At 46.6% G+C, this 21,502-nt stretch overlaps 1 protein-coding gene across 2 annotated transcripts in view; it reads left to right on the top strand.

Moving 5' to 3' along the window:
* Nucleotides 1-21,502, top strand: part of LNPK (lunapark, ER junction formation factor) — a 646,398-nt gene that overhangs the window by 37,580 nt on the left and 587,316 nt on the right. For both annotated transcript variants that reach the window (XM_086956173.1, XM_086956174.1), the window contains exon 2: nucleotides 19,835-19,925. In XM_086956173.1, the coding sequence (XP_086812299.1) occupies nucleotides 19,899-19,925 (27 nt within the window). In that variant the 5' untranslated portion in view covers nucleotides 19,835-19,898. The remainder of the gene's footprint in view (nucleotides 1-19,834; nucleotides 19,926-21,502) is intronic.

The raw sequence follows: 21,502 nt of genomic DNA, 5'->3' as shown, positions 1-21,502 counted from the left end.
CTGGCATAATGATTTCTTCGCCATGTTGGCACTTCGTGACAAATTCTGGTGGCCATTCTTGTTCAGCTAGAAGAATGTCATAACTCTTAGAAAGTCGCTCCCAAAACAGTGCTCTCACTTTTCTTGGTATGGCTCCCTCCATCCGGAGTGTTACTTCATATAACTTGGAGACCTAACCCTTGTATCTGCAGTTTCAACTTGAATACATTCATTCAAGTCCACAGTCTCCAGATGATCCTTCAAGTTCTTGAGAGCTAGGGGGACTTCTACTGCTCTGTCCAACATTGTCTGAGCCCATTACCTGTTCTTGAGTTGTGTCCTCAAGATCCTCGGCTCGTCTGATTTTTAGACCTGCTACCTTCTTTTTGGTGAATTGAGGTTTCTTGCTTTTTTGTACTTTGTTGATCATCTTTAGACTTCACAAGTTCTTCCTTGTGTTCGGACCGTCCTCTTCTTTCGGATTTCTGTGACTAAGTCTGAAAGGTACGAGAGGAACGTGTATCAGCATCTTGATAGCTTTCAGGTTTTCTAAAATTATCCCGATTCCTGAGGTTATACCTCCTTTTAGAGGGCTCCTTTTGAGGAGACCTACCTCTGGAATGAGAACGCTTCTCTTTAGAAGTTCGTTTAGTGTTTTCCCACTTCTTTTTATGGTTTACATGTTTTATTGAGATTTCACAAAGAACAAAACAATAAGACCTTGCTCTGTCAAACAATCTTAGTGAGTCATGCTCCAGTGTGAGATAGATCAGCATATTCAGTGTCAGCCGGAGCTAGTCAGCGACATAAGTCGTTTGTAATGCCTCTAAACAATACATGTCCCCACCCCCCCTGTCCACCAAATAAAACGGTAACTCCATTACAGCCAGGCTTTCTGTTCGCTCTTGGATGTTTTTTGTTCCGGGATCGGGGTATCTGCCAATCGAAGAAGACATAAGTATCTGGGACAGCTCAGTTCACGGAATTCCCCTGTGAGCAGCGTCAAGATAGGCCACCACTACTCTGGGAATTCATCCCCCACTCCCGGCCTGTACCAGGGACAGCTTCTCCATGCCAAGCAACATCCACAACCTCTGTAGCCAACCTGTGTGGGAGGGGAGGCCTGTGATGATCTCCTGTGTGCTAAAATGTTTTGTGTGGCTGCCCCTTATGCAATGGTGATGAGGCGGCCCCTCTGTGACTTCAGGGGATACATCAGGGCGTTGGGCAGCCCCAGCAGAATATAAGTGGGAAACCGGTGGAGTTGGGTATCTAAGTGAGAGTCTGTCATCTAGTATCGTGTCCCAGCACCCCAGTATGCATTCGCAGCTCCAGAGTAGATGTTAAAGTGTGCCCAGTTCCCCGCACCCCCTCCAACAGCGATTGCTAATGCGGGGGATCAGCTTGATGAAGGCGTTCAGGTGTGTGGTACCAATAGGTGGCCAACTTGGTCAGGGTTTCAGTTAGTCCGGCGTGATATGCGGAATGCCGTGCTCTATGGTAGATACCACTCCATTCTTTGTGTGTGAGGGCCCATCCAAGTTCCCGCTCCCACCGACATCTGCCCTCGTTATATGTGTGGATGTTCGTGGGGAGGAGATGTTGGTACAGGTCAGAGATCAATTTTTTTCTCGGAAGTGCGAGGGACCAGCCATTTCTCGTAGGGGTTAAGATGTCGTTGGGCTCCCGGTTTAATGTAAGGGTGAAGAGCCCAGTGTCGCACCTGCAGGTAGGCTAGCCTGTCTTCCTCTAGAATGCCGTAATCCTTCTTTATCTGTTGAAAGGAAAGAATACCTTCCAAATTAAAAAGATGCCCTATCGCTTTGCAGGGAGAGCGTCGCCAGTTCGCAAATGCTTTTGGATCGAGGCCCGGGGTGAAGTCTGGGTTGGCAAACAGCCGTGTCAGGGGGAGGGGAAGGATGTTGGTTGGTATTTGGTGGCGACACTGTCCCACACCTCCATGACCGTGCCTGTGATTTGGGATGCGTAGAGGTTAGGCGGCCGGTGGTGCCTTGAGAGAAAGGGAATCCCTTGTAGGGGCATTCCTGCTACCGCCTTGCTAGATTCCAACTGGTGCCACTCCACCAAGCTCCGTAGTTGTGCCACGTAAAAATAGAATTGGCGGTCCGGTATTCACACTCCACCGTGACCCGGCGGGAGGACTGAAATGGCCTGTTTAAAGCGCGGTCGACGACCCTGCCAGATGTAACGTGCCAATTCGGACTGAGTCTGTTGGATCCAGTCTTGCGGTGGACAGAGGGGTTGGGTCTGAAACGGGTAAAGGATCTGTGGTGGGAGAGTCATTTTTATGGCTGCTATCCTCCCCGGCCAGGAGAGGGAATGGCGTTTCCGTCTCAGGAGTTCCTCATGTAGTTGCGTGCGAAATCTGGCATAATTCGCTTCCACCGTAGCTGGAATGGTGGGGCCAAGGAGGACTCCCAAATAGGGAACTGTGGTGCCAGACCATTGCATATCATGCTCCCCTCGCACTTCAGCTAGAGTCTCGGGTGACAGACGTTAAGGGCAAGCAATTTATCCGTGTTTTTTTTAACCCAGAAGCGAGTGCAAAACTATGGAGTTCAATAAAAAGTGCACGTAGCGATTGGAAAGGATCGGTAAGGGAGAGCAAAATGTCATCCTCGTAGAAGCTAACTTTGTGGGTATCTCCTCCGAACTGAATACCTTTGAGAACGTGCTGTCTGATCCTCTGCGCCAGCGGTTCCATGTAAAGGGCAAACAGTATTGGGGACAGGGGGCATCCCTGCCTGGTCCCCCTGCCAATCGGGAAGCGAGAGGAGGTATGCCTGTTGATGCGCACTGTGGCGTTGGGGTATCTATAGCAGTTTAAATACGGGTACAGAGAACATCCGAGGCCGAATAGTTGTAGGACCTGTCTAGGTAGGGCCAGTGCACCCTATCGAATGCCTTTTCGGCGTCGATGGTGAGGAGCATGCAGTCTGGTCGCCTACGCGACCCTGCCTCAATGAGGTGGAGGACCCTCCTGGTATTGTCGCTGGTCTATCGCTGGGGTATAAAGCCCGCCTGGTCTGGTTCTACCAGCTGCTGCATGTAAGGTGCAAGCCGGCTTGCCAGAATGCCTGTATAGAGCTTGAAGTCAATATTCCATAGCGATCGGTCGGTACGAACCACAGCGGGTTGTGTCCCTGCCGAGCTTCGGTATGACAGATATAGATGCCTCCAGAAGGCCTGCGGGAATCGCACCAGGCTGATCAAAGGAGTTAAAAAGATCCCGCAGGAGGGGGCCACCTGATGGCAGAATGTCTTGTAAAAGATCGCTGGGTACCCATCGGGGCCGGGGGATTTCCCAAGCTTCAAGCAGGAGATTGCTAACCCCACCTCCTCCAAGCCTATGGGCCTGTCCAGGAAGTCTGCTTGGGCCTTGTTTAAGGACTGGAGACGCGCTCCCTGTAGGTAAGTCTGACCCGCCTGCAGGTCAAGGGTGTCGCCGGCATAGAGGGACTGATAAAACGTCCCGAAGGTCTCCGCTATTTCGGCGTCTTCCGAAACAAGGTCGCCCCCATCTGTCTGTATGGCCTGCACCCCCTGCCTCTTGCGCTATTCACGCAGTTTGTTCGCCAGTAGCCGACCGCAGCGATTTTCCCCTCCCCCACCCCCCCTGTGTAATACGCCCGCCGGAGGGCCGCATACTCCGCTGTGTCTTGGTCTAGAGCAGCTAGCATTTTCCTCTCGGCGCACAGTTGGCGCCAGGTCCGTGCCACCCCGTGCGCTGGTGCATTTGCACCAGTTCCGACACCCGTTGCATAATTTTGGTCCTTTTCTGCGATCGGTCTTTGTTGTTGGCCGTGGCTATAGATATAAACTCACCTCGTAAGACCGCTTTAAGGGCAGCCCACTAAGTAGCCCGTGTGGTGTCGGTGTTGTTGTTGTGGGTCAGGAATTGTGTGATAGCGGCTTTAATCCACACATCCGTTGAGGGGGTATGTAGAAGGGATTCCCTGAGGCGCCAGTGCCGTTGTGGGGTCTGTGCTGCCGGTAAGAGAAATGTGGCCACCACCAGAGAATGGTCAGATAGCGAGGCCGGCAGTATATCCACTTCTGCACGCGGTACCAGTGGGGACGCGCAGAGGAAGTAGTCTAGCCTGGCATAAGACTTATGGGCCCCAGAGTGATAAGTGTAGGTGGTGCTGCGTGGGTGGGGGTGTCTCCTAGGTCGGTGAGGCCTAGATCCCGGAGATATGCATGTCCAGATTTGGAGAGGGCCCCCACTTGACCTGTCCTTTGGCAGGAGCGGTCTACTGTGTTATGGAAAACTAAGTTGAGGTCGCCCCCAATCAGTAAATGTTGTTTGGTGTTGGCTGTGGCTGCTGCTAGTGCTGTCTGGAGAAATGTTTCCTGCCGCTGGTTGGGTTAGTAGACCGAGCCCACTAGGAGTGTTAGTCCTGCTATTAGGAAGAGGTATACCAACAGTAGCCCCTTTAATTCTGCCTCTCGTTGAAGAACCTTGCCCGTGAATGATTTGGATACCAGTATCGCCACTCCTGCTACCTTTTTGGGGGAGGATGAGTAAAGTTGTGTGGGAAAGGCCCAGGATTTAAGTCTGTGTTGGTCTTTGGGCAACAGATGCGTCCCTTGAAGGCAAATGTCGGCTGAGGAGTGGTCTAGTAGGGACAGAACTGCCTGGCGCTTAATGGGGTTATTGAGCCCTCTTACATTAAGGGAAAGGACTTGAAGTCTAGTGTGTGATATCGTTTGTCAGGGTGGCTTCTGGAGCTCTGAGTGGTGTGCGAGGAATAATGCAGAAAGAAAAAGAAAAAAAGGGTGGACAGGGGGTTCCCCCTCCCAAACAGCTTACTCCCAACCCCCGCTCCCCAATACGTCCCCCAACACCCAAACCTCAGTCCCCAATTACCCTTCCTCCCCCTCCCCTGGAACCAACCTCCTCCCCAACTCTTTCCCCCCCCCCCCTCCTCCCCAACTTCTGCCCCAGCCAAAAAGTCTTGTGCGTTGCCTGCCGCACATGTCGAGGCTCCCCTTCCCGGTCCCCGCCCCAACTTTAAGTCCCAACTTGCGAATCATAGTCTCAGGCCAGTCACCCGTAGTTCAGGCCTGTAGTAGTAGGAAAAAACGGAGTGTGTGGCAGTGGTGCAGTGGCGACCCCAGTGGCTTCAAGACCTGTGCAGTGGAAGTGCGTTTAAACCCCCGTGATCTCTGCTTCAGGCCTCAATCGTCGTGTCCTTGGACACCTCCATTATAGCTGCTGCTTGCTCTTGCGCCATCGTCTTGGGGTCTGGTTTAAGGTTGTTTCTGGGCGAGCTTTGGTGTCCCACGTGTTGCCACCTCTCCTGGGGGGGGGGGGCTGAGTGGATTTCGTTGGTGACAGCCGTGTTGACGGTCCCTCTGCGTTGTGAAGCCTCCTAGTTGTCGATGCCCAGTAGCGTGCACGTCTCCTGCATCGATCGGAGCTGGTGCAATGTCCCTTTCCACTTGAAGATAAGTCTAAAGGGGTGCCCCCAGGAGTAGGGGGATCTCATTGTCCCGTTGAAAGGTGGTGGCCATTCTGAAGCTCTTCCTTTTTGTAGGGTGATGGCTGAAAGTTCTTGATACAGTGCTACTGGGTGGCCTTGGAATTTGAGGGGTTGTTTCTGGCAAGCCTCCTTCAAGATGCGTTCTTTCAATGCAAAGTCCGGCAGGAAGGCCAAGATATCAGGTTGTGGGGCAGGTGCCCGGCGCGCCAGACCCACCCTATGTGCCCTATCAATGCGCACCTCAAAGTCCTCGGGTTCCCCTAGGATCTCCCGGAACAGCTTCTGCAGGTAGCTGGTTACGTTGTCTCCCTCCAGATTTGAGTGGCACGCCTCAAACCCTTATGTTATTTCTTCTGGAGCGATTCTCTAGGTCTTCTGCGTATGCCTGGAGGGCAACTTGCTGTTCGCGGAGATGGATGACCTCCTGTTGTAAGGTTTCCACTTCCTCACTCCTAGATTGGTCTGCTTTTTCCATTGCTGCCACTCGTTCCCCCTGCCAGTCCACATCGCGGGGTAATTCCTGGTGCTCCCCAGCCATGTCTTGTTTGAGGGTCTAGAAGTCCGGTCCCTCAGAGTTGAATAAGGACTCCCAAGAAGGCTTTGGTGATGGGGGGGGCTTCTTTGTCCTCCTGTCCCGGGGTCTCTTTAGTCGATGTGGGTGGCGACTGGCTCTTCTCTCCTTTAGGGGTGCCTTTAACATTTCGGAGATGGTGCGGCCTCATCTGCGATTTGTAGTCACCATGGCGTGTTTACTGCTGGCACTGCAAATGTCACTCAGACAGTTGGCCCACTTTCAATTGCTGACTCCGGGGTGGGGGGGGTATCACCTATTAGTCGTGTGACGCCGATAACTCTCGTTAGGGGCCTTGGTTGCTGACCAAAAACCCATCGCAAGCTGTGTCTGAAGGCGCACCTGGTGGGTGGTTGCGTGCTACAAAGGCGTTGTCGCTAGTCTCAAACTTCTCGCCAGGGCTTTAGGACTTTGTGGCCTCAAAGTCCAGGTCAGGGGTCTGATCTCTGTTCACCGTGGCTGGTCACGCTGTAGGGGGGCCGTGCTGGTGCGCAGACGTCCGCAGTCTCGATCCCCTTGTGTGCTGTGGCTTCCCCTTATGTGCTGCGTTCCGATAGATCCTAGAGTGCGGGCGCAGGCTGCTGACTGTAAGCAAGGCGGTTGTGGCCCACCCTTGGCATCCCCAGCTGTCGCGCTCCCGAGGCAGGCCGCAAAGCCGGGGCCTCTATTTTCGCGCCAGCCGATGCGGCGCAGTCTCTGCGTTCGCCTGCTCCCCTTGCAGCTGGGCACACTCACCGGCCAAATGCTTTGTGGGGGCACCTGGCGTTGCTGGAGCTCTGATGTCCGCCGTTGCTTGGTGCACGTTCTTGGCTGGCAGGAGGCGCAGCCACTCCGGGGTCCGGCCGCCATTTCCCAGCAGCGGTCGGTGTCCTGTGGTCTCATCTGCTTGGGGTGCTATTGGCTCAGGCTGGCCCTGCAGCACATCCTCCCCAAAGTTCGCCTGCAGACTCTCTGGGCTCCTCTCCCTCCTGTCTGTACCAGGGTTGTGGGCCGCCCTTGACGACCCCCGCTGTTGCGCTCCCGAGGCAGGCCGCAAAGCCGAGGCCTCTATTTTACCGCCAGCCGATACGGTGCAGTCTCTGCGTTTGGCTGCTTGCCTCGCGGCGGGGCGTACTCGCCGGCCAAGCGCTGCTTTATGGGGGCACTTGGCGTTGCTGGAGCTCCGAGGGCCGCCACCACTTGGTGTGTTTGTGGCTGGCAGGAGGCGCGGCTCACTCCGGGGTCCCGGCCGCCATTTCCAGCAGGGGTCGGCGGCTCGGCACGTTCAGGGAGGGGTGCCGCGCAGGGACAGATCCGCAGACTCCCGCTGTCCAGAGATGTTATCGATGAGTACCCCTGCTGTATTGGGCACAGATCAGTGTTATTTGGGGGTGTCTAAGGGCTAATGAAAGGCCGGAGTGGAGGTCCGGGCCGGGAGCCTCACAAGCTTACATCTGCCATGGTTGCCATCTTGGCCACGCACCCTCCCACTTTATTTTTTTTTATTTTTTTTATTTTTTTAAGTAGTAGGAGTGTTTTTTAGTAAAGGCCTTTAATTATGTAATTCTATTAATTTTTGTATATTAAGTAATTGTTGATCCAACATTGAATCAGTGTCTGGGTCAGGTCTGTAGTTGGCTAAAGCTAGCAATGTTGCTCCTGGTCTACCTAGTGGACCGAGTCGGGTAATGTGATTTGTATGTTTTAGGGCGCCTTTGAACCAGAGCGCATGCTCTTGGTAAGCTAGTGGAATTTCAATATCCTCGAAAGGAATGTATTCCGCTGGTGGTTCATCTTCTCTGTAGAAGTGAAACACATGTGTTCTTGAATCTGCTTCAGGGAAGACTATCCATGAATAGAATACCTCTGTCTGGTGATATTCATGTGTCTTGATCACCAAAACTGCCCTACCACCTCTTGCTGATAGGCCATGTTTTATACGTTTTATAGTGATGACTTTCCTCAAATTTAGAGGTATGCTTACAGCATCATCTGTTTCTTGGAAACCTGTATAGTGTAGCTCCACCGGCTTTGGTGTTGTCACTAAAAGTTTGCAGAGCAAGTTTTAAGGCAACAAAGAAGGTGCACAATATTTTGGAATACTGTATCCTTTAACGTTGAACAAACCATAGGATTTCGTCCTACTCCGCTATGGCGGGTATTATCCTTTTACCCACTCCAGACGTCGGTATTACGGAAAAAGGGGTCTCTGAGAAAAGCATGACTTAAGTATCTAGCATTAAATTAGTGCCTTACCAAACATTGAGCGCCATGTAGTGTAGTTCCTATATTCCCAATCGGCTCTGCACATTGGAATAATACATCCTATAGAAATGACGTAAGACTTGGGTCAGTAGGTCTCTATTGGATATACTAAACTTAATAGTGAGTGCCAGCTAGCTCAGAGGTCACTAGAAACTTTCTTGCATTCACAAGAAGGGATTAGTTTCTGACAACTGCATGAACATGACTACTTTGTTTCCCTAGGACTGGAATAATTCTCTTCAGAGTCGTGGCAACAATAGATAAGTATTTCACTCAGTCAATCGTGCATGGTTAGTTTCTACAGAGGGTGCCCAGAAATAGAGACTGGCGTTTCAATGAAAAGGTTTATTGAACAGTCTTCTTTCTCATGCAAGAGAGGTGAACTGCTACAATAGTTAGGCAGAATGCAAAGTATAACGCGTACAGCGTAAACAGTAATATGAAATAATACTGTAAGAGCATCGGATGGTTTCTAAGCCATATAAAAATACATACATAAATAACACTGGCTAAAATACTCAACTGGTGCTTCTAAAATACGCCTACTGCAATGTACCTAACCTAGTCTAGTACGGGGGAAGAAGTAGGTATTGTTTTTTTCAGCATAGGTTCAGTTTTGCCAAGAATTTGCCAAAGGTTTCTCTAGGTTCTAATCCGCTACATACTTAGAATGAAGGAGGTTTGGTATCTCTGTCTCAGGACTCTATTTCCCAACTCCCTGCAAGGGGAGTCAGAAACACTAGGGCTGGATTTCTCGGCAGAGGAGGGCAGCTTACTGAACAGTGCATCAGCTGGCGTCGGCTTCCTTCGGCATTTGCTATAGCGAGATGCATCGGGCAAGTGGGTCATCGACCTTCACCGAACCACCGTAGTTTGCTATAGCAAGTGAAGGTATATTTATACCTTGAAGTTATTTAGGAATGCCATGTTTGACGTAGAGTCTGGCATATGAACGTCATGAATGACCCATAGGGAATATTTGTTCATTGTAAAGTAACTGAGTTCATGGAGAAATCCATATTCAAGCAAGGGGAAGTCCCTAACGGCTTAAACTGGTTTTCCAAGAAATCGTTGTGACGTTTAGTGAACGGATGGAAGTAGCCATGCCTATATTTGGGTTGCATGGGCTTTGCCTAAATAAGGGCTTGATTTCTATGCCTATGTAAGGGCCACGTGAATTGTACCTATATAAGGGCATGAATCTGGAAAATTAATTCGGAATCTAAAACGCCATACATCAATACAATCACTCAACTTGTCAGCCTGGCTTATGGACACTAAATCTTTGAGGATTACAGATCGCTTCTCTGGCACACTGGTGCTGAATCCACAACTGAATGTTACGCTGCAAAATGAAAGATTTTGCTTCTCGTATGGTTCTCGTTCTCTGCATCCTCTCCTCCACTCCGCCGCAGATATTCCATTATCTGCTGCAGGTAGCGAAATCCGGTCCGACTCGCTCATCTATTAAAGTCCATCTGGCAGCTATATCCTATTTTGAGTCTATTCTCCAGTGAAGCCCGCATCTGTGATAAGGCAGATTAACACAACCTTATCGCTGCTCAAGAAAGCTCCTTTCAAACCAATTTATAACGCTAACTTGAAATTTCTTTCCTGGAAAGTAGCTTTTTTTTTTTGGGGGGGGTGCTCTCCTCCACAAGGAGAATAAATGAAATCCAAACCTTGATGGTCCATGAGCCATTTTGTAGTGTAGTTCCTATATTCCCAATAGGCTCTGTGCATTGGAATAATATATCCTATAGATTTGACGTAGGACTTATGTCAACTAGGTCTCTATCGAGTATATTAGACTTAATTGTGAGTGCCAGCTAGCTCAGAGGTCACTAGAAAGTTGCTGGAATGCACAAGAAGGGATTAGTTTCTGACAACCGCATAAACATGACCACTTTGTTTCCCCAAGAATAAACTGATCTTCAGAGTTGTGGGAACAATAGATAGATATTTTACTCAGTCAATCGTGCATGCTTCGTTTCACCATAGGTGCAGAGAAATAGAGAGACGGGCGTTTTCAATACGTATTTATTGAACAGTCTTCTTTCTCATGCAGAAGAAATGAACTGCTAGAATCTTAATACTGGCTGTAAAGTATAATGCATACAGCAAGAAGAGTATTATGAAATAATACTGTAAAAGCATGGTATGGTTTCTAAGCCATAAAATACATACATAAATAACAAAGACTAAAAGTACTCAACTGGTGCTTCTAAAATACGCTTACTCCGGTGTACGTAACCTAAGTCTAGTACGAGGGAAGAAGTAAGTATGTGTTTAGTTTCTTTGCCAAGAATCGATCTACGATTTCTCTAAGGGTCTAATCAGCTCCATACCTTGGTTTTAGAATGAAGGAGGTCTGGTATCTGTCTCCGGAACTTGATTTCCCAACACCCAGCGAGGGGAGCTTGGAAACACTGGAACTGGATTCTCAACGAGAGAAAGGCAGCCTCTGTCGGTGCGTCAGCTGGAGGGTCGGCTTCCTTCGGCACTTGATGTAGCGAGATGCGTCAAGCAAGTAGATAGTCTAACTGCTCTGAACCACTGTGTGTTTGCTAGGGCAAGTGTAGGCATATTTATACCTTGAAGGTGCCTGGATTGACGTAAGGTCTGACATAACATCACCAAAGAACAGTAGTTCTTTGAAAACGCCATGATTTCTAGGATAAATCAATATTCAAGAAAGGGGATGTCCCTGACTGCTGAAGCCGAGTTTTCCAAGAAATCGTTGGGGCTTTTTCGAACTAGTGGATGTAGCCATGCCTGCCTGCCTGTATTAGGACTGCATGGGCTATGTCTAAATATGGGCATGATTTCTATGCCTATATAAGATAACGTGAATTTTATCGATGTAAGGACATTATTCGGGAAAATTACACTACAAATTCAGTCTCGATTTAACGAAGACTTTCAAGAAATCTGATCAACTTGTGATTTCCTCTGCCCCATCAAGAAAAGGACAAGCTCTGTCATGGGAGAGTATTGCTCTTTGGCTGTCTGTAGGAAAGTGACCCTCTTGGATGGTTACTCTGCACTTTTTCTGTAGCAAGTATAGCTGGACACTGAGAACCTGGCTGTACAGATTTGTATTTATCAAATGTTATTGACCACAAATAAAAAATAAACAATCTTATTCTCCTCAGTCCTTTATTTATAATTAGTCCGTGTATCAATTGTACAATTATTAAAATTGCTGTTGGATCACTGTTTGACAACCTAAATTGATCTCATTAACATCAAAATCATCAGGAAAAAAATGATAAAACAATGAACATTGGTCTATTTCACAAATTGGTATGCTCTTATATCTTTATGGTGCATGTCCATTGCATTTCGGGATCTATATCCCTTCTTCATGGGCCACTGTAGAAATGAGAACCTACTCTTGTTACGTGTATAATAATTCTCGGGGAGGTCGCACAATATCACTCATTCATAATTGTGATGACTGTACTTCAGTAAAGCAAATTTACTTAACTGTCTTTGTTATGTAAAAGTAAAGCAGACTTTGGAATCTCTTCACCAAATGCCAAGAGGTGCTTGTGAAAAGAAAACTACAGAATTTTGCAATTTAAAAGGTTACGAAATTATGAACTGCAATGCTGTCTTCACGAAAAGCAAGTGCACCCTTTTTATGTGTCTCATGACAGTATGCAAAATGTAGAAAGCATCCAGTGAGCGGAAAGCATTCCCCCACTAAATTCAAGAAAGGACCACTTACTGATAATACCCAGTGTATTTATTTATATAGTTTTATATAGCGCGAACATGACCCTAGTGTGTATCAGAGCACTTAACATGACCTGAAGTATAGTAACACTTGGCCTGGTAAACCAGAAACACATGCTTGAGAGCCGAAGTGGGGGCCCTTACAGACAAAACGTGAGTTTAAAAAGCCATTATAGATGGCCATTATAGATACCATCTATATGGTAGGTAAAACGAGGTGATCGGTGTGATTCTATTGTCCCCACACCGATGTCAATGACTCCATTGACATCGGTGGGGGGGACAATAGAATCCCCAACACACCTATTGCCTTTTAAAAAAAAAAATGTTTCCTTCCAACCAGCAGTACATAGAATGAAACGTATTGCATTTACCAAACATTGACTTTACACATCGCTTACTGATGCAATATATATCCTACACATCATTTATCACTTTACAATTCCCGCTTCGACAGATTATATCCTAGTTCAAAAGAGGTACCTCACCCCCACTACCTCACCACCACCGGGTTTTCTACTTCGCACTGCTTTTTACATGTAGTACATGTTGAGTACATATAACAAGTTAGTTTAAGGTCTTGTGTTATAGTACGTCAGTCTATGGGTTCGGGCCCAGGGGTCGCTTGTAAGTATTGGACTAGTGGTTCCCAGAAGTCTCTGGGTCGCGAGGCTTGTGGAATGTCCTCTGCGTAGGCCTCCAACGTTGCCTTACAGTAGGTCATGTCCGTGATCCAATATTTAAACCTGGGGGGTCTCTTGCTTCCCCCACCTAATCGCTATGCACCTCTTTGCAAGCAGTAGTGCAACAGCCAAGAATTTCCTGCGTCTCGCATGTTTAAGTTTCCTGACACCTAGAATGCACACTAAGGGGGTGTTGGGGATCTGTTCCGATAGCATGCCAGTCAGTGAGTTAGTAACTTCGCTCCAGTATGGCTGTAGTTGTGGGCATGACCAGGATATATGCAGGAAGTCAGCGCTCAGTGCATTACACCTCTGGCAGGCACCACTCTCTTTTAGGACTAGTCTATGTAGTTTAGCCGGCGTGTAGTATAGGTGATGATGGAATTTAAAATGAATAATTCGCAAATTGCAGTTTGTGAGGAGCGCGAGTTGTGTGCAGCTGTAGTGCCAGTCTTGTTCGTCTATTGTCTCACCAAGTGCTATTCCCCATCTGCCTAACGCTGCATTAGGTTTCTCAGCTTGTTCTTCCTGGGCCGCGTTGTAGAGGCGTGTTACCAAGTTTTTTGGAGTAAGAGCTGTTAACAGTATTTGTAACTTGTTCAGTTACGTAGGTTTGTCTGGGAAGGTGGTGTATAGTGACCTGATTGCTGTGCGTAAACGTAAGTATGCAAATTTCTTCAGGGAGAGTTGATTAGCGCATAATGAGGGGTCTGTTAATTTTATGAATTTATTTTGAGGGAATAAATGTCCCATAGAGGACAGTCCCATCTCCTTCATCAAAGTATGCATTTACTTTACTTTTCTTGCGTTAAAGTGAGCTTAGGGCGTTTCTCAGTCTGTAGCGCCCGTGCATATACCGGTAACTTATGTGCTCTATATGCCAGCGCATGCCACGCTCTAGAGGTGCATAGGGCTGTGTGTATCTTGTCTCGGGTGTATATTTTATCGGGTCGGCTATGAGCGCGGTCAGTGGCACGGGAGATATGCTGTCTTTTTCCACCGCAATATGTGGGATGTATGCGTGGGATTTTGTCCAGTAGTGTGCATCCTGTGCCTGTGCGCAGAGAAAATATAAGTGGAAATCTGGAGCCCCAAATCCTCCCAGATGGTACGGTTGTGGTAGGATCTTCCAACTAGTCCTAACCTGTTAACCTTCCCATGTCAGCTTCTGCAAGATAGACCGCAGTCTGACAAAGAAGGCCATGTCTAACCATATTGGTATATTCCAAAACCGATATAGGAACAGGAACCTGGGTAGTACAATCATTTTCTGTAGGGCTATTCTGTCAGCCATTGAGAGGGGCATTTTTATCGATTTGTCAACCTGGTCTTCCAGTCTCACCAGCGCCTTGCCATAATTCTTCCTAATAACCAGTTCCGTATCTTGGTGTATCCAGATACCTAAGTATTTAACTGGGTCTGTGCGCCACTTTAAAGGGTATTCCAGATCGGGTTCCAATGTGTGTGCAGTGAGAGGTATCACGGCTGACTTACCCCAGTTTATTCTGAGACCTGCATATTGCTCATACCTGATATATTCTCTAATGACCCACTTTAGGTTCCTGTCTGGGTGCGTGGTGTAAAGGACTATATCAGTGTACAGTGTAATGCCAATGGGCCTGAGATCGAACTGTAAGGCCGAATCAGAGTACTTCTGCCGAAGTTTACAGGCCAGTGCTTCCAGGATTAAGGCAAAGAGCATTGGCGACAGCTGGCAGCCCGGTCTTGTGCTTCGTGTAATCTCTATAGGGTTGGATTTGTACCCGTTTATTATGATCCGCGCTCTCTACGCAGTATATAGTAGTGCTATCCATTTTAGGAACGGTTCAGGAAACCCCATTTTGCGAAGGGTAAAAAAACATGAAGGGCCACTCTACTGAATCAAATGCCTTGGCATCTAATAGGGCCGCGGCTGCTGGCATATCTGGATTTATTTGGTGGTATAGTGCAAAAAATGGTATGGATATTGTGGGAGGTGAACCGTGTGGGCATGAAACCAGCCTGGTCTGGCAGTACCTGAGCACATAGGAGCGGTTGTATTCTGTTTGCTATTATTTTTGCTAAAATCTTAGCATCTATGTTTATCAGGGATAGATGCCTGTATAATTCACATTCACCGGGGTCCTTGCCTGCTTTCGGGAGTGCTATTAGAAGCGCCTCACTTAATTAGGTCGGGAGAGTGCCTTCTTCATAGGCTTCAAGCATTTCAGCCAAATGTGGGATTAGTAGATCCTGGAATTCTTAATAAAATTCTCCTGGGAGTCCATCCAGTCCCGGTGCTTTATTATTTGGGAGGGAGTTAATGGCTTCTATGATTTCGTCTTTGGTAATGTGGTGACAGAGGTACTCTCGGTGGGTGTCTGACATCCATGTCAGTGCTACGTCATCTAGATAGCTTTGTATATATCAGATGTGGAAGACTGCGTCTTTACTGGTGTATAACTGAGTGCAGTATGTGGCAAACATTCCAAAATAGCTGGAGTGTCGTATATTCTTTGGCGCTGCTCGTTTTGGATCTGCGTAATGTATGCCGTGGTGTGAGTGGGCTTGAGTTTATATGAGAGCGCACTACCAGGTCTCCCTCCCTCACCATAGTTCCTAGCAGTGTATTTGTGCGCAATGTATTTTACCTCGTCATCTGCAGACACATTGAATTTATCAATGTGTTCAAAAAACTGCCAATATTATGTTGTCTTGAGTGACTTTAAATTCCCGTTCTAATCCAGCAATGTCAGTCTCTATTCTTTCCAGTTGTCCCTGTATATCCTTTAGTATGCCTGCATGTTTACCAATGCAGTGCCCCCTAATGGTGACTTTGAAAGCCTCCCAGAGTGTCCTTGCACTCTGTACTGATCCTGAGTTATGTTAAAAAAAGTCTATTGCCTGTCGTAATTACTCCCAGAATACCTGATCCTGCAGTGCCGTCTGTCTCAGTCTCCACATGAATTGTCGCGGGGTATGCATTGAGATTTCTAGTTTGATTCGAACTGGGACATGGTCAGAAAGTGTTTTGGGTAGGTGGGCAATGTCAGTAGTCCATGTGCACCACGTCTTAAAACACCATCCAGTAATCCAGCCTGGACCATGTTAGGTGTGTTGATGAAACGCAGGTGCCTTCTACCTATCACCTTGTTTTACTTTTTGTGAGATGCCTGCACTCACAAATTAATTAATAAACTGTAGCACCTGGGACACCTTACTGGGAGCTGCACTTTGGTGGGTTTCCCTAGTTGGCCGCCGAGCCTGGGCCCAAAACCCAGGTCCCCCAATCCCCCTTGCTAAACCACGTCAATTTGTGGTAGGTAATTGTGATGTCTCCACAATAAGTTTTGGGCCTTTTCCTGCTGCAAAGGGGTTAATACAGCAATTCAGCATCCTTCTAGCCCCTTGTTTTGTAGGGATGTGTTGCCTATCCACTATTGACTTTAGTTCCTTGTGGGAATCCATTTTTTGAGTTCTGTGTTTCCTGCCGGACTGGATATTCACAGCTCCACTCTGGAATCTAACCAGCGCTTCACTTGTGGGTTTCTGTTCCTGAAGGATGGCAGCCCAGCTGAACGAAAATTCTCTGCAGAACTGCCTAAAGAGACTGTGCCCAAACCAAGAGATTATTTTACATGGCACCTTTTGATCTATTTCAAAGTTACACTGCCGTCCATCAAAGTGCCAGTTAGAAGCCTGAGAAGAGCAAAATCAAGCACCGAAAATAAGGAGACATTTAATCCGGCAACCCCTATATCTACTGACTGTACCCATCCGTAGGGTTGCCACTTTGTGTATTAAGGTGTACCCATGATTTCATAATACTACCCCCCTGTGCGAACCAGGGATTCGGTGCTATAATCCTGTGTTTTCGCTTTAATAACCTAATGCTTTTTGGGAAGTTGTTGTCTTGGTTTACAGCATACATGGAACCCTCCTCAACTGGATCCCCTCCTTCGTAACCGGCAGAACCCAAAGAATCAGACTACCAACCTTTCTCTCAGAACCCACGGAAATCTACTATGGAGTACCTCAAGGATTGCCGCTGAGCTCCATGCTCTTCAACATCTACATGCCCCCCCCCCCCAGCTGCCATCGTCTGACAGCACAGACTCCGTATAGTATCCTACGCAGATGACACCCAGCTCATTCTCTCCCTCACCAAGGACCCCGTCACTACTAGATTCCAGGAAGGAATGAAGGACTTTGCATCCTGGATGAGTGGCAACTGCCTGAAGCTCTCCTCTGAGAGGACTGAGATTCTAGTCCTTGGACCCTCCCACCCGGCATGGGGCAACACCTGGTGGCCCACTGCCCTTGGCAGCCCACCCCCACGGACCACGCCCTAAACCTCTGCATTGTACTTGACCCCTCCCTCTCCATGGTCCGAGAGGTCAACTATGTCTCCTCCAGCTGCTTCAACACCCTCTGCATCCTCTGAAAGACTTTCAAATGGATCCCCTCTCCCGAAATGAAGGAAGTCACCCACGCCCTCCTCACCAGCAGACTGGACTACGGAAACGCTGTATATGCCGGAATCAACGAGTCTCTGCTCCACAAACTCCAGACCGTACAGAACACAGCAGCTTGACATGTCCTCTGCATCCTTCGACACAAACACATCACTCAACACCTGCGTAACCTCCACTGGCTCCCCATTAAGAGTGACTTTCAAGATACTCACCCATGCCTATAAATACCTCCACCACACCGTACCCAAGAGACACCTTCGGTCCGCCAACCTTGCCCCAACCATGCACAGAGCCAGGACAGGTGGAAGAACCTTCTACGTCGCAGCCAAGACAAGGAACGAGCTTCCGATCGACCTCAGACACGCCTCCTCCCTGAACATCTTCAGAAAGGCACTCAGGACCTGGCTCTTCGACTGAACGGAGCTGCCAAACTGTCGCGCCTTGAGACCCTCACGGGTGAGTAGCGCGCTTACAATTCCCCTGATTGATTGACTGACTGGTTTTCATCAGCTGATCCAGTTGAACTACAGCAAATTAAACCAGTACTGTGTAAAAGAAAAGTACCGCACCTAGAGAATTAAGTCTTTAGTGCGGCATCATCTGATAAGTGTAACTCATGTCGTTTTAGTATCTAGTTTACCAGACTAGTCCATTTTGGGACCTGTAATCTTTGAATGTTTGATTGTAATCTCTGAAATACCTGACACCAATGATTGCATGTTAATGTAAGTTACTAGGTGGCATATAACTTGTTTGCTTTAGAGGCTTTACTTCAGTGATTAAGTGACGGATATACATTACAGTAACCAATTCCGTTAAATATCTTGTGATTACCTTGAACAGGGAAATACATTAAGGCCACGCCTACAGTAGGATCTGGGAAAGCTGTGATTTATCGAGTATTCTAAATAAAACGTTTTGCGAGTGACTGTCTGCAGTGCACATCTGGTTGCAATAAATGAATGATTTAATATGCTAGCTGCTCTAATGGCCCCAATCTGGATATCTCTTCGCTGCAGTTAGTACAAGATACTGTACATAGTCTGAATCCTAGAACAGTGCAATTTTAAAATCTTTCCTGAATTTTCTGGATTCCTTACAGGTTCGAACTGTGAGAAGTAATTTGTTGAAAAGGGAGGGTGCCAGGTAAGACAAATGATCTTTACCGGGAGCCAATGTAGTCCTTTTGAGAGGAGCAGGGGCCGTGGCGGTCGGTAGCAAATCAACAGGGCTACCGTGGTTCATAGGACTTGGTGTTTTTGCAATAATGTCACTATAGGCAGCAGCAAAGTGAGCATTTCCATAGTCCAGCCGGCTCACAACAAGAGCCTGAACCAGGGTCTTTTTGGCCTCTAGGGGTAGAGATGGCAAAGCCTTTTAGTAATTTTAGCATGTTGAAACAAGTGCCGGTTGTAGATAGAACTTGTGTTTCATATTAAGTTCAAGATCTACCTAAGTCCAATGTTTTTCACAATCTTGCTAGGAGTTGGGACCTTGCCTAACTCCGGTGGCCACCAATACATGTGAAACCGCTAATAGTTAATCCCAGAGGCCTGTTACGGAAAAAAACATTTTTGCTTTTCTTCATTGATTTAATAGTGTTAATGTCTTAAAGTTCCCACTTTTGTTCAATCGGTCACGATTTGTGTGTCTTCTATGTTCCTCCTCCAGCACTCCATCGTTTGGCTCACCCAAACCCCGCTCCTCAGGCTCTGTCTACCCCACCATCCTCCCTCATGTTGCTTAAATCCCCGTTCTGTTATTATTCATGTTCTCGCCCTCCCACTGATGTCCCCCCTTCTCCAACTAACTGTGGTTTCACACAACCCCCCGCTACCTCGTGTTTCTTAACCCTGTGTGTATGTGTGTATGTATATATGTGTATGTATGTATATATGTGTATGTATGTATATATGTGTATGTATGTGTATGTATGTATATATGTATATATGTGTATGTGTGTGTGTATATGTGTGTGTGTATATGTGTGTGTGTATGTGTGTGTATGTATATATGTGTGTGTATGTATATATGTGTGTGTATGTATATATGTGTGTGTATGTATATATGTGTGTATGTATATATGTGTGTATGTATATGTGTGTGTGTGTGTGTGTGTATATATGTGTATGTGTATATATATATATATATATATATATATATATATATATATATATATATATATATATATATATATATAGCTAGGGCTGCTGTGCAACATGTAATAAAAAAGCTAATAGTTTTCGCATAGGATAAACCTAATGGTTTTGCCAGTGCTTGTTATAAAGTCTTATATTAAGGGTCTTCATGTTGGAGTCTCATTATAAAAATAAACTTGGCATTCTGATAACTTGGCAACCCGAGATAGTTGCAATAATGTATTAACAACTGCATATTAAAGGCTATTTTTACTGGTTGGAAACTGATGTCCTAACTTTGAAACCATTTTTTTTAAATGGTTCATTTGTTTCGCTTTGTATTTTTTTCACAATAAAAATGTGAAAACTCACAATTAAACCAAGAAATTACATCTCCAGCACTGAGTAATTTAAGGCGACCTATCTCGTGATCACTGCCAGTCTATTTTACATAAAAGAGCGAATGTAATGCACTGTGTAATTTCATAATTGTTAATATGTGCATGTTTTCTCCTAGGTGTGAAGACTATCTAAATATTTTTCGCTCCTTTTCTCATCACTGATCTAAAAGACCGTAAACCATGGGGGCATTTCTTACACGGTGGAGGGTAAGTAACAGCCCATACTTGCTGGGATGCCTATATCACTCAAAAAATGTGTTCATGTCCACTGTAAAATAGGAGGCAAATAATTTTGATAAACATGTTTTATAATATCGGTATGATACTGTATTATTGAGATTGGAATTAACAAATCTGAGTTGTGATTTAAGATTTAAATTTAACTCCATCCTTCTCTTCAGGAGCGGAAATGTTAATTCTCTTGCAGTGCATGTTCTGCTTGTGCTTGCTGAAAACTGACTGCTAGTGTTTAAAACGCTTCTCTGGCTTATCCAGGAAAGCCATGGATTGACACTATGCTTGAGCACTCTCACGTAACCTGTTGCATACATTCATTGCAACCAGCTTTAATTAACAACCACAATTGTCCAGAGATTGTCATTTTGAGCTGTGACTTGACTTCCATTGTGTTTAACACCATCCTTGGGTGACTGCAACCCAGAATGAACTAGTTTGGCAGCGTTGACTAATTTTATGTTTGCCAGGATAGGAAACAAATCTGAGGAAACTGAACTGGGTATTTTCGATTTCCTTTTTGAACCTCTAACCTTGGAGAACCATGCCACAAGTTAGGCGTGGATATTGTAGGACCTTTTACTACCCTCTAAGACAGGGGTCTCCAAACCGGTCCTGGAGGGCCGGATCCATTCCTGATTTTTGGGATATCCCCATTGAGATACATGTAGTAATTTTAAAAATCTGGCATGGATCCGGCCCTCCAGGACCGGTTTGGAGATCCCTGCTCTAAGAGGTATGTTGGGGTCTTTGTTGTAACCCATTTTGTGGAGTAATCAACTAAGTGCCTCAAGGCTGACTTTTAAAACTGAGTTTTTGAAAAACTAGTTTGCCAGAGAAGATTCCAAAGGTTGTGACAATGTCACAAGAAATGCATGAGATCAGAAGTGGATTGGCAGTTTCACATGATCACACAGCACGTTATCACCCTCAAGCAACTGGAATGGCAGAGGTCATGAATATAATGGTGGAAAGGTGTGTGCAGAGAACATTGCTATATGGGGTGCCTCTTGTGGATACCGTAAGACATTTTGTAGGCACACAGAACTACTTCCATACAGGGATGGGGTAGTCTTTTGAGGGATTGAAAGGTAGAAAAGAAGGGACAGAGTTGGATATCCCTAGAAACTGGAACTTATGTGGGTAGTGGTGTGAGAGATGTGAAAGGTATAAGAAGCGTTTTGATTCTTTGCATCATGGGTTTGTAATAAAGTGTGGGCGATGTGGTGTATGTCAGGAAGCCAAGGATCATTAAAAAGGCAACCATAAACTTAATGGGACTTACTAAATAACAGATGTTAAGAAGAACGCTATGATTTTTAGTCCGGTGGTGCATAGAGCATGTCCTGTTTGGTGAGAGCTAGGAGTGAACGAAATTAAAAACTAATGTTGCTGAGAGCAACTGTGTGGGACAGAAATGAAAAATGATGGGAAGTCGTAAAGGATGCTTTTCTAAAGTCCGAAGGAAAGAACAGGGTGGTTGACATAGAATAGCTAATCTCATTATATCCATTGTTAAGTGGATAACAGCTATTCAATTCAAGTTCTTC

Source organism: Lissotriton vulgaris, chromosome 2_1 (assembly GCF_964263255.1).
Source record: "Lissotriton vulgaris chromosome 2_1, aLisVul1.2, whole genome shotgun sequence".
Lineage (NCBI taxonomy): Eukaryota > Metazoa > Chordata > Amphibia > Caudata > Salamandridae > Lissotriton > Lissotriton vulgaris.
The sequence above is the reverse complement of the archived record's forward strand: the minus strand, read 5'-3'. Positions and strand labels throughout refer to the sequence as shown.